Source organism: Cetorhinus maximus, chromosome 19 (assembly GCF_964194155.1).
Source record: "Cetorhinus maximus chromosome 19, sCetMax3.hap1.1, whole genome shotgun sequence".
In the NCBI taxonomy this organism is placed as follows: domain Eukaryota; kingdom Metazoa; phylum Chordata; class Chondrichthyes; order Lamniformes; family Cetorhinidae; genus Cetorhinus; species Cetorhinus maximus.
The window spans coordinates 53,294,657-53,311,733 of NC_135897.1; the positions used below are offsets into that span (position 1 = coordinate 53,294,657).

The 17,077-nt window shown below is 40.6% G+C and overlaps 1 protein-coding gene across 1 annotated transcript in view; it reads left to right on the plus strand.

Moving 5' to 3' along the window:
- The first annotated feature begins 1,859 nt into the window (after window positions 1-1,859).
- Window positions 1,860-17,077, plus strand: part of pde6d (phosphodiesterase 6D, cGMP-specific, rod, delta) — a 35,705-nt gene continuing 20,487 nt past the window's right edge. Inside the window, exons 1-2 of the mRNA XM_078563859.1 lie at window positions 1,860-2,076; window positions 15,823-15,911. Coding sequence (XP_078419985.1) covers window positions 2,027-2,076; window positions 15,823-15,911 — 139 coding nt within the window. The 5' untranslated portion in view covers window positions 1,860-2,026. The remainder of the gene's footprint in view (window positions 2,077-15,822; window positions 15,912-17,077) is intronic.

Genomic DNA, 17,077 nt, shown 5'->3' on the forward strand with positions numbered 1-17,077 from the left:
AACTTAAATTGAATTTTCAAGGGTTTATATTCAGATTTTGTTAAACCATTTTAAGCAATTAATATTTAAGAGAGCACTTACATTGCAAATTGGTGTGAAGTGCTTTCTATCAACACTAAACAATTTCCATTTGTATATTGCCTTGCTAGACCTTAGTACACTCCAAAATGCTTCACAGCCAGTAAAGTATTATTGAAATTTATGCGCTGTTGTAATGTTGGGAAATACAACAGCCAATTGGCATCTAGCAATGTTCTACAAATAGCAACATAGCCCCTTTCTGGCTAGACTGTCTACCATCAACGCATCTGACTCAGATACCAGTAAGGCAACCCCAATTCCCCATTCACCAATAGTCTCAGACCTTATCTTCTCTCTGATACTGATCATCAGAGTGTCCCCTTGGCTACAATGATAAACTAAAATCCACTAAAAAGTAAACATTCTCAACCAAATTTATAAATCAAGCCATGTCATATTGCAAACAAAAGTCAACAAATCACCTTTTTCCATTCCCTTAATGCCTGTCTTCCATGCATCTGTGCCTGTCCCTGGGAGGAGAAGATTGCATTGTAGAGGATACAGAGGAAATTTATGAGAATGGTGGCAAGGTTGGAAAGATTTAGCCATAAGAAAAGATTGTTTAGTCTGAGGTTGTTTTCTTGAAAAAAGAGGCTGAGGGGAGATTTAATTGAGGCGTATAACATTATGAGGGGTCTAGATAGAGGGGTTAGGAAGGACCTGTTTCCCGTCGAATAGAGTTCAATAACCAGGGGGATAGATATAAATTATTTCGTACAAGGATTAGAGAGGAATTGAAGAGAAACTTTTTCACCCAGGTGGTATTGGGGGTCGATCTGGAACTCTTTGCCCAAACCCCACCTCCCACCTCACAGTTAAAAGTGCTTGGATACACACTTCAAATGTCATAGCCTTGTTTGGACTAAGAGCTGGAAAGTGCATTTAGACTGGATAGCTCCTTTTTAGCTGGCACAGGCATGATGGGCTGAATGGCTTCCTTCTATGTTGTAAATTTCTATGATTTCTAAATGAGCAGATCACTGATTTAATGAAAACTAAAATACTGCAGATGCTGGAAATCTGAAGTAAAAACAGAAAATCCTGAAAACAGTTAACAGGTTACATTAGTAAACATTTCAAATCAATGACTTGTCATCGAGTTCCAGCATTTTCTGTTTTTACATCTGTTTTAGTGATGTTGGCCAGGATTCCAGCACATCCCTACTCTCCTTCAATTAGTGCCTGGAATCTTTTAGTTCAATCTGCAAGGGTTGCAGTTTAATGGCTCAGTTGAAAGCTCTAGATTTAGGTCGCCTTTAGACTCTAATGTCTAAAGTGCAGTGTCATTGTGAAGCAAAACTGCCATATTCCAAAACTACATAAGTATAAATAGACTCCAAGAGTTAATACTTGTAACTATGGCCTTGGTCTTCGAGATTCAACCAACTAATTGCCCTGTTAGGGACAAACTATTCCACCAATTTCCGAACTATTCCATCAGCAATGAAAGCGCTGTTTGACCCGACCCAAACCTAGTCAGAGTGTCTACTGACACCAATGCGACAGCTTAACGAGGTGACACAAATTAATTATTTCTCCAGCAAAATACAGTGAGTGGAGGATAGTTACAAACTGGCCCCAAGTTGATTGACGGCGGAATTCACCAATCAGCTTCACCCTGGCGCTGCCAACGGGAATCACTATTGGCGGCAGCCCCCGCCTACATTTAGCGACATCGCTCTGCCGATTGGCTGCTTCGCAGGGGTGACCGTCACCTATTGGTCAGGCTGCGTGTCAGTCTGGTTGCGGCGGCGGCTTCCCGCTCTTGATTGGCTGTTGGAGGCGGAGGTGGGTTCGGCGGCGATGAGCCGAGCGTTGCTGTGGCGATAATCAGCTTGTTGCTCGATTTTAAAATTTATTGACATTACAGATATATTATTTTTTTCATATTAATCGCTTTAATCCCTTTGTTCCGATTTATCAGGGACGGACTGGGAGAACTGCAATGTCTTCGAAGGAAGACAGGGCTAAGGAGATTCTGAAGGGCTTTAAGCTGTATCCTTTACTCATCTGAATATTCCTGTTTTACCCGCTTTATGAGCTGCTTGTTCCCGGGGTAAGTGCGGCCCTGGACTCGGGGCCTGGGGCGTGTAAATATGTGTGTGTATGTATATATATATGTGCAGCTGCAAAGATCTGAACTCAGAAAGCAACCGTTCAGGGGTAAGGGCGCCGAGTTTGCAGTGGCCCAGGGCGCTGAAGGTGACTCCACAGGACAGGGCCAAGGAGGCTGCACCCGGTAATCCCCAAATCCCACCCTGTGCTACAAGGGCAGCGCCAGTAGAGGAAGCCGGTTACGGGTTACGTTACTCTTGTCAGGGCAAATAATCATCTCTTGGGGCAAAATACCTGAAGCTTAACTAAAACCATAATGTGAGCACATTTGTGGCAAGACATCTGAATTTCTGTGCAGTTCGAGATAATTGATTTGTACTTTCCCCGTTGCCATTATGATTAAATGTGTATCACTCTGCACATGTTGAGTTGCTATTTAAAAGCTGTCAGGATCGACCCTTGTGTTAGGAGTGACATTTATGATTGGAAATGATCCAGGTTGTACATTACATGTTATATCAAAATATGTCATTCCTGCTTAATGACAATTGGACAAGTTTTACTGTCTTAATTCAAAGAACAAAATATTGGCATAAGCCCTTATGCCATGGTAATTTTATGATGTAATTATTAAAAGTATAATTTTTATATTTTAATGGGATGTTAGTGTCACTGGCAAGGTCAGCATTTGTTGTCCATTCCTAATTACCCTTGAGAAGGTGGTAGTGAGCTGCTATATGTTTTAACAATGCTTTGGAATTAATATTCTCCAGTTTGACACATGATTTTAATTTTGCTCTAAGCAGGTGAGAATTGTACCTTCTAATGTACTTTAATCTCTTTTGAAGCTAAAAGACTTTACATATTTGAAACTTATGTCTGAAGGCATGTTGTGTGACCTGGATTTTGTGATCAGCGATGAACGAACATTGTTAGTCTTTCATTAAACTTGCACTTGCCCACAGATTCTCTAAGGGTTTTTGTACAGAAACTTGCAATGTTTAGAAAGCCATTTTGGTGCAGTGCCCTCTACAGGGGATTTGTGACCTGTGTGAACTGGACAAGCAATTGTGTGTTTTAACAATGGGATTGAAAGCTCATTGAAGCATGTATTCTGAACCAGGAAGTATTAATGAGAATAGTTAATCAAATGCTAAATCATGCACCAAAAGCAAAATAAAGAGGATGGGATTACGACAGAGATGAGGCAAAAAATAAAAAAGTTTTTTATTATTTTTAAATCCCCAACAGTGATTATAATCTGAAGAAATGAGACTCCACACTTCTAAAAGTTAATTTTCAGGGCCAGTGAGGTTGTTTGGCATTAATTAGCACTTATCATACTACTCAAAAATGTGCTTACACTGGAATGGACAAACCCTAACTTTTTCCGGTAAGTTTACTGGGTGTCTTATCTATATATCCCAACTTCACACCCCTCCATGTGTTTCAATATTGAGAATTCCAGAGTGATATTATTATAATGAAGCTTCTAGAGGAGCAGGGCAGCCTTGACAGCAGCTTCCTGACTTCTGCATCTAACTGTGCAAATGTGATCACCGGAAATTGCAGTCTGATTCACACTTCAATAATGGTGAGTTGTGTTAGCATATTTTTACCACAAAGTCTACCCCAATTTGAATAAGCCTGTCAGAGAATAGTCTGCCAATTAATTGATGCAGTAAAATCCTTGTTATCTGGCATGCTCGGGGAATGGGTGGTGCCAGTTAAACAAAAGCGCTAGTTAACAGGAAGTCTGCTGTGGACACAATTCAAGGTGTGGTATATCTTTACAATAATCAAAACTGACCCAATAACTTAATAATTTCAATGTAAAACCTAAGAACAACTGCAGATTGATAACCTATTACAAACATACTTAAGAACTTTATTAGGTTTTTTAAAAGAATGCAGTATCTGAACATTGAAAGTGATCGGCTTTTGTCAAGCTGTCAGAAATTCCAGTTACTAAATAATTCTGGTTGGTAGAGTGCCAGATAACACACAGTTTATTGTACATTCACAGAGTTATCATTCTTCCAAGGGTCTTGAATGTGATGTATACCTTTACATTTGCTGCATCAAAAATTGCATGGGTGTATGACTTAAATAAAATACTAATGATGGAACAGTTGTTAGGCAATGTTCGATAATGAAAGACGCCTCTGCTAAATACCAAAGGCACAATACTGGATGGTAACCAGCATCTGCAAAATTACCCCATTAAGGGTGCAGTAGAGGAGTATGTGCTAGAGAAAAATGATGGAAGAAGAATAGCTGAAAAACACAAATGTAAAAATAAAAAATACAGACCTGCATCAATTTGTGGTTTGACCAAAGTCTGAAACAGAGCAAACTGTCTAGACACTGCTCCCCCTCCCTCTTGTGTCAGAGTGTTTCCAACTTGTACTCCAACCCAATGACTATGAGCCAGAAAGGGTGGTGGAAGCAGATTCAATAGCAATTTTCAAAAGGAAATTGAATAAATACTTGAAAGGAAAAAATGTACAGGGCTACTACAACTTTTAGTTATGTAGTGCATTTATAGCACTTCACAGGAGCTTTATCAAACAAAATATAACACTGAGTCACATAAGGAGATATTTGGGCAGATGATCAAAAGCTTGGTCAAAGAGGTAGGTTTTAAAGAGTATCTTAAAGGAAAGGAAAGGGAATTCCAGAGGTTGTAGTCAGGCAGCTAAAGGCATTGGTGCCAATGGTGGAAAAGCTAAAATTGGGATGCTCAAGAGACCAGAATTGAAGGTGCAAAGATCTTGGAGAGTTGTGGTGCTGGGGATATTACAGAGATTGAGAGGGGCGAGGTCAATGGAGGGATTTGAACACGAGGATGAGAATTTTAAAACTGAAGCTTTTTCGGATCATGAGGCAATGTAGATCAGCAAGATGATTGATGAATGGGACTTGGTGTGAGTAAGGACCCAGGAGAAGAATTTTGGATGACCTTAAGTTTATAGAGGGCAGAATGTTGAAGGCCAGCCAAAGGTGCGTTGGAATAGTCAAATCTAGAGGTAACAGGGATGGATGGGGTGTCGGCAGCAGACGGGTTGTGGCAGGGACGAAGTCTGTGGTGATGTTTTGGAGTTTGAAATTGGCAGTCTTAGTGATGATGTGAGTATGTGGTTGGAAGCTCACCTTGGGGTCAGTTATGACACCCAGGTCACAAACAGTCTGGTTTAGCCTCAGACAGTTGCCAGGGAGAGGCACGGAGTTGGTGGCTAGGAACAGAACTTGTGGTGTGGATCGAGGATAATAGGTTTGGCCTTTCCAACCAATGTTTAGTGGAACATGAAGGAATAGAAGAAAATATGGACTCTGGGTACATTTTGATTGACTTTTTAAAATAACTCTCCCTCCCTTCTAGATATCTGTGGGGACATTATCAATGGGGAGCATCCTAGAGCAACTTCATAGAAAACATAGGGGTTATAACTCTAGTTTGGCCTTAGCTGTTTCTGTGAGCCTACAGCGTGTTATGCTGGGGTAAGTTGCATTTCCAGATGTTGATTGCTTCCTGGGACGGCCATGAGGGCCAGGGTTAGCTCAGTTGGATAGACGGCTAGCATGTGGTTCAGAATAACACCAACAGCGTGGGGTTCGATCCCCATTCTGGCTGAGGTAGGCTTGGGACCAGTCTCCTTATCCTGCCCTGTGGTAAAATCATGGCATAAGCTGTGGTTTGGTGATTCTTAAATATCCAGTGTGCTACCTGGTGAAGAAGAATAATGACTTGCTAAGGTCCTGTGGCTCTGGGGTAGCTTTTAGGTCATTTGATTTTATAGTCCTGTTGTCTCCTATGAGTCTCTTGTAAATTGCACAGGGGATGCTAGTCATTGGTAATACTTTGTTATCCAGCAGGAAGAGATCTGTCTGTAAAACCTGAGTACGTAATCTCAGTTGACATATCAGTGTGTTACTGAGGGAATGAAATTAAAGATGCTCTGTCACTATTCAAAACATAGCAGGAATTTCTCCCAGTGTCTTGACTAATGTTCCTCTCTAACCACTGACACCTAAAAAAGAATGGATTAACTGGTTAGTCATTTCATTGCTACTTATGGGACACTGGTGCAAAATGGCTGCTGCCTACATAACAAATACTGTGTGAAGTGCTTTGTGAGTAGGGACTCTGGGTTGAGGTGGCTTGAAGATGACATGTCTGTCATTGGAATTTCAGAACCAGGTCAGTTATCTGAAATGTGTTCAGTTATCGGATCTTCAAGCCAGTTAGGTCTGCAGTGCTCCAGAATGCTATGCTAAGATTGACTAGGCAACATGGCTCACTAATGGAACCTGGTAATCCTTCATGCCAAATGCTTAATCAGTTGGATAGAACTTGCTGGACAAATGAGAAATGGTACTACTAAGCTTTACAGCTTTTGCTGTTTAAGCACCAACAGTATGTCCGTACACACTTGAGAATGGAAGGGCAGTTGCAAAGCCTTGGCTTTACCAACCCATGCCTCAATTCTCTGGACTTGAGAAAGCGATTTGCCTCTCTAGGGAGAGAGGGCCTGTACTCAGCACGTGGGTAACATGGGTGAATTGCTTATGAGTTTTACTTGGAGACTTCTGGGACGTATTTGATAAACCTGACAAGAAACTTGTGACTGATAAGATCTTATGAATCAGGTGTGAATCAGGTACATTGTCTAGAAATTATATAAATAATGGAATTTAAGGGATGGTAGTCAGTCATTGTAGTAGTTTTATCTGATAAGCTGTACCAGCATAGTAACCCAGGAATCAGTTCTGAAATTCCTGCTGTTCACAATTATTTGTTAATGATTCAAGTTATGTGGGAAAGTAAAATATTTAAAGCAAAGCTATCTACTAAGATTTGGGCACAATGTAAATTAGTCAAATATGGAATTGAACCTGGAAAGATGATTTTGGGGATAAATACATGGCATTGAGTCATACAGGAAAATACTGTTCCACGTTTGATCCCATAGCGAAGCAACCCACTGACCCAAGTGCAGAGAATTGAGGTGTGGGTTGACATACAGTAAGGCTGTCCAAACTGCAGCCCAAAAGCTTGAGCTCTGGTAATTGAGTCTTTGGAGTCAAGATAACCCAATCCTATTTGCGCTTAAATTATTTTACAGCCCGTGAAAACAAAAGATCGACTCCCCTGCGCTTTATTGTCTTTTTTCTTTTGCAGACATATTTCAAAATAAATTTCAGCTTTTGCTATTAAAACCTTTTATGCAAAAGGGAGCAATTTAGTTATTCACTGAAAGCAGGTTGTATCATTAGAAAGAAAGTCTCATGGGGATGCTTATTTCTGGACTGTAGGCAAACATTTCTGTGATAATGCACAAGAAAGTCATGGTGAATGGAATTTGTACCACTTCCTGTGTAAAGTCAGATGTGAACAGAGTTGTAATTCTTTGATTGCTGTATTACCCTACATGATTTATGTATAATTTAAATGATAATACAGCTCTGGAAAAGGTGTCTGTATTCCTTGAGTATTAATGTGTCTGTGGCATGCAACTTTTTAAACTTCTAAATTTATACTTATCTCAGACTGTTCTAATTAGACTGCACTGTAACAGAACTTAAATTTTAATACTTGTTTCTCCTTGCCTGTTAGTTACTAATGTTCCTCACTTTACACTCCCCTCCATACCCAATTTAACAGCAGAACTTTGGGTGGCTGCAGGGAAATGTGAGAAGAGTTAGGTTATTTGTTTCCTGGAGCAGGATGCTGCTGTTGATGTAGCTATAAAAGTGCGTGGCTTATATTAGGTTAATATGTGTTGCAATCCGAATTAAAGCTTAAGTATTTCTGAGAAGATCTTCCAGTTGGTCCCATCAAATCTAAAACTGAAAAGATATTTTCTGTTCTAAAGTGTTTTACTAGAAAAACAACTCTCAATATTTATCTTTAGGCAGTATCTAGATCTGACATTGGGAGAATTTGAACATCTCCTGAAATTGTACCTATATTCTGTTACCATTCTTGAACAAAACGCATTATATTGGTGCTACTGTTGGCCTGCTGCAATAATAATTTATTTTCTCTTTACCCCTCCTAAGTCCCCCTCTCCTGTTGCCAAGTCTCTTTCAATTTCTCCCCTCTTGGTTACTCCAGTGCTTCTTGACCTTTGTACTATACCACTGCTGTCTTAGATTTGATTCCCTCTTAGATAAGCCTGCAGTTTTTCTCTATGCCCCTCTTTGCATCCATCATGGCACTGGTCACTGCAACCACCCTGTCCTACTTTCTCACTGATCATCCTGTCAGTGGGTAAGCTGGGGTTAAACTTGCCAATCCCCTTTCTTTCTCACTCACCCCTCCCTGTGCTGATCCTTTCGGCTGTAACAGTATATCATCCATCGCTGCTGCCCTCTGCATCTCTCTCCAAAATATCTGTTTGTTTGCCATCCATTAGCTCATTATGGACAATTACATCAACATCAGACAAGCAGTCTGAAAGTTTGGCAATAGTGGAGCAGTCGAGAGAGGTGATGGTGAGGTAGAGCTGGGCGTCATCAATGTACATGTGAAAACTAACACTGTATTTTCCAATGATGTCACTGAGGGGCAGCATATAGATGAGAAATAGGAGGGGGCCAAAAATAGACCCTCAGGGGTACTACAGGTCATGATACAGGAGTGGGGGAAGAGAAGCCATTGCAAGTGATTTCTGGCTATGATGAATTAGAGAAGAATGGAACCAGGTGAGTACAGTCCCACCCAGCTGGAGGAGAGGAATAGCATTGGAGGGGGATGGTGCAATCAACTGTGTCAAAGGCTGCAGACGGGTTGTGAAGGATGAGGCAGGATAGTGTACCTTTATCACAGTCATATGAAAAGAGAGAACAGTTAATATCAGATACTGTGGAGAAAAGGAAGGAAAGTTGTGTGGTGAACAGTTTAGTGAGAATAGGGTTAAGGGAGCAGGATGTGGGTCTTATGGAGCAGATGATCTTGGAGAGATACCAAAGAAAGATGAGAGTTTGGGGCTAGGCCAGGGCAGACCTTTGGAATAAGTTTGGCCTAGTGGGCAAGGGGAAGGCAGGAAGCAGGAAAGGCTGTTTATTGGATGGTCTCAATCTTGGTAGTACATAACTTGAGTATTGCTGAAATAAGAGATATGCTGTCAAAGCTTTTCGTCTTGCACATTTAGGACAGGTACAAGAATGCCAAATTTCAAAGGGAGTAACAATTTATACGGCATGAGAAGAGGGTTCTGATTAGTTTGTAAGTCAGCTCTGATTAATCGAGGCATTGCTATGGTGAATGCACCACGGAGTTAATTGTTCCCCATGCTTTTGCTTAATTCCAAAAATGATGCAATGCCTGGACAAATTCCTTTTGCCTGCAGAGGACAGGTCCCTGCATATGAATATATGTAGCTTCTAGCAAGCGTAAGTGAGCTACATTGCGACCCCAACTGATAATCATAAATTGGTTGTGGGTGTAATTCTTAGCACACTCAGGATTGTTCAACAAGTGCTGACCAATCACAAAATCACATCTAACGTTAGACATTATAATCTGAGTTTTGCAAGCATGGGGTGTTTGACTATGTTAAGTACCCTGCCTATTGTGAACAGCTGAAGAGACATGCTAATTGATACGATCTGCTGGACATTGGGATGTATGATGGGCCGAAGGGCCCTTTTCTGTGCTGTAGACCTCTATGACTCTACAGCCTACGCACCTGCACTGAAATTCATGTACCACATTACTCATTTGTGTAGTAAGCTGAGCATCTTTTTGGGCAGCATCCTGTTAGTGGAAAATACCACTTGTGTTGCCACTACATAGTAGCAATATGGAATGGATATATTCACCTATTACTCAAATTTTTGAGATAGCTTACCATTCCAGGATAATTTGAGGTCGACTCAGCACTTTTTAGGTCTGAAAGTGGCAGCCTTAGACCTATTCATAAGTATGTGTGATACTCTGCTCAAAAATAATCTAAAAAATTTGAGCAACAGCTCAATGACCTTTCACCTGTGATTCTTTGTTGCACTCTCTCTAGGGCAAGTGCGTCCTTCCTTACATAAGGAGACCAGAAATGCACACATACTGCTGGTGTGGCATCACCAATGCCCTGTATAATTGCACTGGCTTCTTTACACTTAAACTCCAGTATATTAGTAATGAAAGCTAACATACCATTTGCCTTCCTAATTACTAGCTGTACCTGCATGTTTGCCTTCTGTGATTCATGTATACGAGACCATTTTCTAGGACTGTCTGTTGAGGAACCGACTAGAGAATGGGCTATTTTAGAAGTAATATTGTGTAGTAAGAAAGGGATAATTAATAATCTTGTTGTATAGGAGCCTCTAGGGAAGAGTGACCATAATATGATAGAAGTTTACATTAAGTTTAAAAGTGATGTAGTTCAATCAGAAACTATGGTCTTAAATCTAAACAAAGGGAACTACGAAGGCATGAGGGACAAATTGGCTGTGGTAGATTGAGAAACTATATCAACAGGTATGATGGTACAGGCAGTGGCTAGCGTTTAAAGAGATGATACATGGTTTACAACAAATTTAAATTCCTCTGAGGCACAAATATCCAGCAGGAAAGGTGATCTAACCATGGCTAAAAAGTGTTAATAATTGTATTAGATCAAAGGAAGTGGCTCACAAAGTTGTCAAAAAGGTAGTAAACCTGAGGATTGGGAGTGTGTGGAGAAAATGGCGTTGAGGTAGAAGATCAGCCATGATCTAGTTGAATGAGCAGGCTTGAGGGGCTGAATGACCTATCCTTGCTCCTATTCCCAATGCTCCTATATACGAGAACACCCAGGTCCTTCTTAATGCAAGCATTTCCCAGTCTCTCACCATTCAAAAAATATTCTGCTTCTTTATTTTTCCTACCGAAGTGGAAATCTTCAAAATCTACCATGTTGTTATCCATCTGCCATATTCTTGCCCACTCACCCGACCTTTGTAGCCTTCTTTCTTACTTGCTGCTTACTTTCCCCCCCCTAACTTTATAAAGCCAGTTAAGTGATCAAGCGAAATGGTGGCAAGTTAGAGCCGCTAGCTGTTCAGAGTACATGTGGAACCTGTTCGTGAGAGGCAGCATATACTTAAGTAATAGAAGTGTGCCAAGGATATATCCTTAGGAGATTCCAGAGTAAAGATGTGGGATTGGGAAGAGAAGCCATTGCTGGCGATTCTTCACCATGATTGGATAGATGAAAATGGAACCAAGTGAGGGCAGTCCCACTCAGCTGGGCAATGGAAGCAAGGGATTGGAGGAGGATGGTGTGACATGGCTGCATAGAGGCCTAGAAGAATAAGGAGGTGTATTGCATAATGGTTACGGTAACAGAGAATGATATTTGCAAATCAGTCATGTGGCAGGGTGCAAGTCCTGTTTTTGGAAGTTTAAATATGGAGTTTTGGGAAGGATGAGCATAAATTTAGGAGATATTCAAGGACTTTGGAGAGGAAAGAGAGTTTAGAGATGAAGTGGTTGTTTGCGAGGGCAGAGGTTGAGGGTGGATGTTTTGAGCGGAGTGATTACAGCAGCCTTGAAAGGGAAGGTGACAGTACCTGAGGTGGGTAAACCGTTTACAATGTCAATGTCAGGAAGATAAGTTGGGTCATCAGCAGTCTAGTGGGACATGGTCAAGAGAGTAGGATGTGCGTTGCTCGGACAGGAAATCAGAGAAGGCATGAAGGCAGATTTGGGTAAAGGACAAAGATAACCTTGAGGGCAATATAACATTATATTTTGAGCAAAGCGTTCTTGTATTTATTGTTCCATTTGAAACCTAATCTTCTGTAAGTATTTAATTTACTTGCATTCTTTTGAAACTGAATTAGACCCCTTCTTGGTTCTCTGTAAATAGATTCATTCAAACATCCCAGTAGCTTAACAAACTTATAAATAAATAGTCAGTGACTGCAACATTACCTGACCAGAATCAATAAATTACAAAAAGGTAGGAAATAGCTCATTAAGAGTTCTGGTTTATATTTAAATTAGGTCATTAGTTTACAGAAGACGTACCATCAGTTATCTTCATTTGAGCTTGTGTGATAATGGAAACTTTCTGATAGGGTCTGCTGGTATTACATGTCCAGATGGTGCACTGAACTGCCAGCAGCTGCTGGAGACAGTGAGTATCAGAGAATGTCAGGAACTAATGTTTTGTGAAATCAGAGAAGTGCTTGGATTACATCTCTTTTGTTGTGTACAGCTGCAGTTTAAAACTGGAGGTTGTCAGTGGCTAGACTTGAGTTGATGTGGATATATTCTAGAATATTTTCAATATTAAAACTTTGAAGCATTTAACATTTTCATGCATACTTATTTCATTTTGTCCTCATGGTTTTTTAAAAGCAATAAACCCATTGTCTTGGGATGGGGAAGGGGGTTATTGTAAGTAGTCTTCGAATACTTGTCTCCTTTACATGTTCCCCTGTCCTTTGTGTTCCTCTGTGGCCTTGCTCCTTCCTATCTCTTCAGCTGCTAATTGATCTCCTGTGTTGGCCCACAAGGAGTTTAGATTGTAGCCTTTGGGTGAAGCAGGGTTACAAAGGCAAAGTTAATTAGACCAGGTTTGAGGAGAGAAAGCAGGTTATGTAGTTTTGGATGTGTATTTTTCATCAAAACGAAAGCCCGACAGATGTTCAATGCACCTTCGTTTCTAAAACATCATAATCTGCCTGTACTTTACAGATGCTGAGTATCCTGCTGTGTACTTCTGGTGTTTTTGGTTTTATGTCAGATTTTTTTCCATTTTACTCTAAAATATGATTCCTACTTGGAATATTCCTATCTTCACTACTTACAAGTTGCTGCCTCCTCTTCAAGCCTGAAAATAAATGTAGTAGTTAATAAATTCAAATTGAATATCCTCTGTTTCATTCTATTTTAGGCAAATCCTATTTTAAATCTTCTGTTCAATTTCCTCGTCATGTTTTCACTGGAACCCTAGGCAGTGCTAATTAGATTTTATAAATTTCTATTAATAGAAATAATGTCTGTTACACAAGGTATAAGAAACCCAAGGACACTTGAGTCATTTTCACTTGAAAATGTTTTCACTCCCTTGCTATCATGCTGTTGCCAATGTGGACAAGAGGTGGTTATTTTCATTGGATACTTTATGTGCTAAAGAGCCAACAGGGTGCCCAAGATGGGGTCTTAAGCTGCAACACTGGTTTAGCACGCATTTAGTGTAAGATGCCACCTTGGCAGAGGATTTGAAGCATGTGCTAATACCGGTTGCCCAGGGGATGGTTAAGAGGCTGATTGACAATTAGATTGTCTGCTAGTGCTCATTAAAGAGGCTGTATGGCATTTGGCGGGTAGTGCTTCAATTAACAACCTCTCTCGTAACTGCGACCAGGTAAACAGCAGTGAGAAAATTGTTGATTATTTAGAGCGCTACTTAAAGCAATGCTCAGTTTTCAGTGTTCACTTGTTGCTGGAGATCAACTGATTATATTTGAAGACAACTTTTGAGATACACTGTGAGACATCATGGACGCTTTGCTAATAATTCCCCATCGTGCTATCAATGTTTTTCCTGGAAATTCTCTCAGAATATACCTAAAAAGAGTGAGTACGGTGCTACACTACAGTACCTTTCTGGACACCTTACAGGAGTCACGAGGAAAAAGGGAATGATTGGTCATGGACATCTTGCTAGGGAACCGCTTGGTCTATGAGAGGTGATGAGACCAGGCAGAGGAACAGCAATTACTGCTGCGGAAATGGGCAAAAGGGCTCTCATCAGAAAACCCTGTCCACCCAGGCCTTCAGAAAGCGCCATGCGTATAGTCATATGATCTAAGGTTAATGTATGAGGAAGCTGGGCTTTACCAAGGAGATCATCGCAAAGATCTGTGGCCATGTGGAATGAAGCCTAAGAGTTTGCAGCACAGCCAGATTGCATTGCCTGTGGCAGTTAAGATGATAAAACTTAATTTTTATGCTACTGGAACCTTCCAGGCTGTCACAGCTGATAGAAATCGCATATTCCAATCCTCGGTGCACTTCTACCTAAGGGAGGTCACTGCAGCTGTGTACACTCTGAGGAATGCCTAAATATCATTCACTATTGCCAGAGTAGACCAGAGGCAGAGAACTCTCGGATTCAACAGGCTTGCAGGATTCCCCTTGGCCCAGGGAATCATTGACGACAATATGTGGCCATCTGAGCCCCTCATTTAAACTTGGAGGTATTCAGAAAGGGACCCCATTCCCTCATTGAGCAGTTTGTTTATAACTACTTGCAGCCCTTTGTGCAGGTGAATATCTGTTAGCCAGGGAACTGCCATGATGCATTTAAAATGAGATAGTCATCCGTACTACAAGTTTTTGAGTTCCAGTGCAGTGTGCATGGGTGGCACAGAGTACCCTCAGATGCCATAGCTCATGACCCCCTGAGAATCCCTCGGACACCGGCTGAGCATTCATACAATGGGAGCCACTCCGCCATCAGGAATATCATTGAGCAAACAATTTGGGGACTCAGTAGAGATTTGGATAGCTTGACCACACCCAGGAGAGAAGCTAGCCACCATCTAATTGAAGAGCATTTTTGAAAGATGTTCTTTACCGTCAGGCTCAGTGTCAAGCCACAGACCAAGGTGGAGATGCACTCCTACGTCCACAGCCTCAACCCATAAACTTACAGGCAGACTGTCCATTGCACCAGGTATTTGGTTTGCCCGATCCATCGGCCTGCTTTCTGAAAATTGGTTCTGTGATCTCCTCATCTGACTCCTGTACTAAATTAGTATATGATGTTGCCGTCTCCATCCTAGCATCTCCATCTGTGATGCCACTTCCACCTGGCATGGTTGCTACCCATTAGTGCCCTGGGCTCATTTAGCACCTGTTTTCACAATTCACCAAAAGAAGCCCCTCACTCCCCCACCCACTCAACCCTGAGACCTTTTAAGTTGGTTTTGAAAGTATTGTCATAACAGGGACAGTGTCTTCATGGTTCCCCCTTCCAAGGGCACATGAATATGACCCTTTGTTTTGAAATTGCACTAAATATTTATTTGTTTTGTTTAAGTAATTATTTTTAATGTTTTAATTTTGATGAGCCATGTTGAAAAATATAACTTTTTCAAAGAAATATTGTAACTGGTGAACTTTAAAGAAACAGAATTAATTTTAAAAACATTGAAATAATGTATTCCTCATTTAGAATACAACTCCATCTCCCTCAAAAAACACTTCCAAAAAAAGCACTTCCACTCAATCATTGTGTGACCATTTACAGGACCTTGCTGTTTGCTGTTGTGTTTTCCTACATAACAGCAGTTATGCACCTGATAGTGGTGAAGAGAATATGCTCAATAAACGTCATTTTCTATGTGAACCAATTACAACTGTATTGAAGTTCTCAATGTGTGAACTTTTGTTTCACTGGAAACTTTGACCATCTTTTTGAGGTGCATTAACATCCAAACTTTTTGCGCAAAAATAATTAAAGTAAAACTTGTTTCTTATTGTTTATATTGTGAATACCGACATGTACTTGTGTTGGTGAAATGTTTTGATGTGTCCTTATGGATTGAGACTTTAGGTTTTAAAACTATGATATGAAACGCCTGGAAAATGCTGCCACTCTGTTATAAGCTGTTTGCTGTAAGAAATGATTTTTTTCAAAGATATGCTCAATTGTTATTTACTTAACAAATCTCATTCTTCAGTAACTGGATGAATCTGCGTGATGCAGAGACAGGAAAAGTTTTGTGGCAAGGCACAGAAGATCTTTCATTACCTGGAGTGGAGCATGAAGGTAAAGGAATCATATGTTTCATACACAGGCCAAAAGATTGCCATTAGTGTTACAATTTGAAAATCTAGGCCATGGTGTAAAAACATGATGGGTTCCCATGGATTTAATTTTAGACCACTTAGAACAACATTTTGAACATGTTATGATGTGTGTTATTTAATCTTAATGACTTAAGTAAAAATCAGATTCAGCAAGCATTCCTACTATATCCATTATATGTTGAGGTTTGATTCATATTTGGGGCAGGTACAAGTTTTTATTCTAGAGTTACTTTTGCTATCTTTTGCACTCTGCTTATCACATTTTTCAAAAGTTGTTTCCCATTTTTCATCTGTGATCCTTTGTATTCTCAAAAAAAAGATGAGCATGCAGAATAGAAGCATGTATTAGAAGCAGTTCAGAGAAGGTTCACTCGACTGATACCTGGGATGGGGGGTGTTATCTTATGAGGTAAGGTTGGACAGGCTGGGGCCTGTATTCATTGGAGTTTAGAAGATTGAGAGGTGATCTTATTGAAGCATATAAGGTCCTGAGGGGACTTGACAGCATAGATGCTGAAGGGATGTTTTCCCTTGTGGGAGAGACTAGAACTAGGGATGCAGTTTAAAAATAATAAGTCTCCCATTAAGATGGAGATGGGAAGAAATTTTTTTCTCAGAAGATAGGTGATCTTTGACTCTTCCCCTGACCCCGCTGCAACCTCTGCCCCAAGCAACCTACCTTTCTGGTCCTGGGCTTTCCTGTCAGTCAGGCTGGCTTCTTGGCGGGGAATATTATTTAAGGCAAAACTGCATGGAGTTTGAAGAAACCAGGACTAGAGAATTTTTTGACCATATCTCCTCACCCAGTTGTAAAATCCCATCCCAATAAATGTCGAAGCTTGTGTTTCTCAAATAGCCTGCCAGTTGCTTTAAATATTGTGCAAAAATTGCTAACTCACAAGTGTTGCATAAGATGCTTGTTGAATAAACATAACACTGCAGCTTGCTGATTTGCCTCAGATTCACAGTTATTCCATAAAGAATGTCTTTACCCTGTTTCCATATTATTCAGAGAAAGAGGGGCAGGTACAATAAGCCATAGATATCTGATCATACTCAGCCAGACCTTCTGAACACAAAGTCCACGCACTTGATAATTTGGCATTGAACTAATGTTGAAACTAA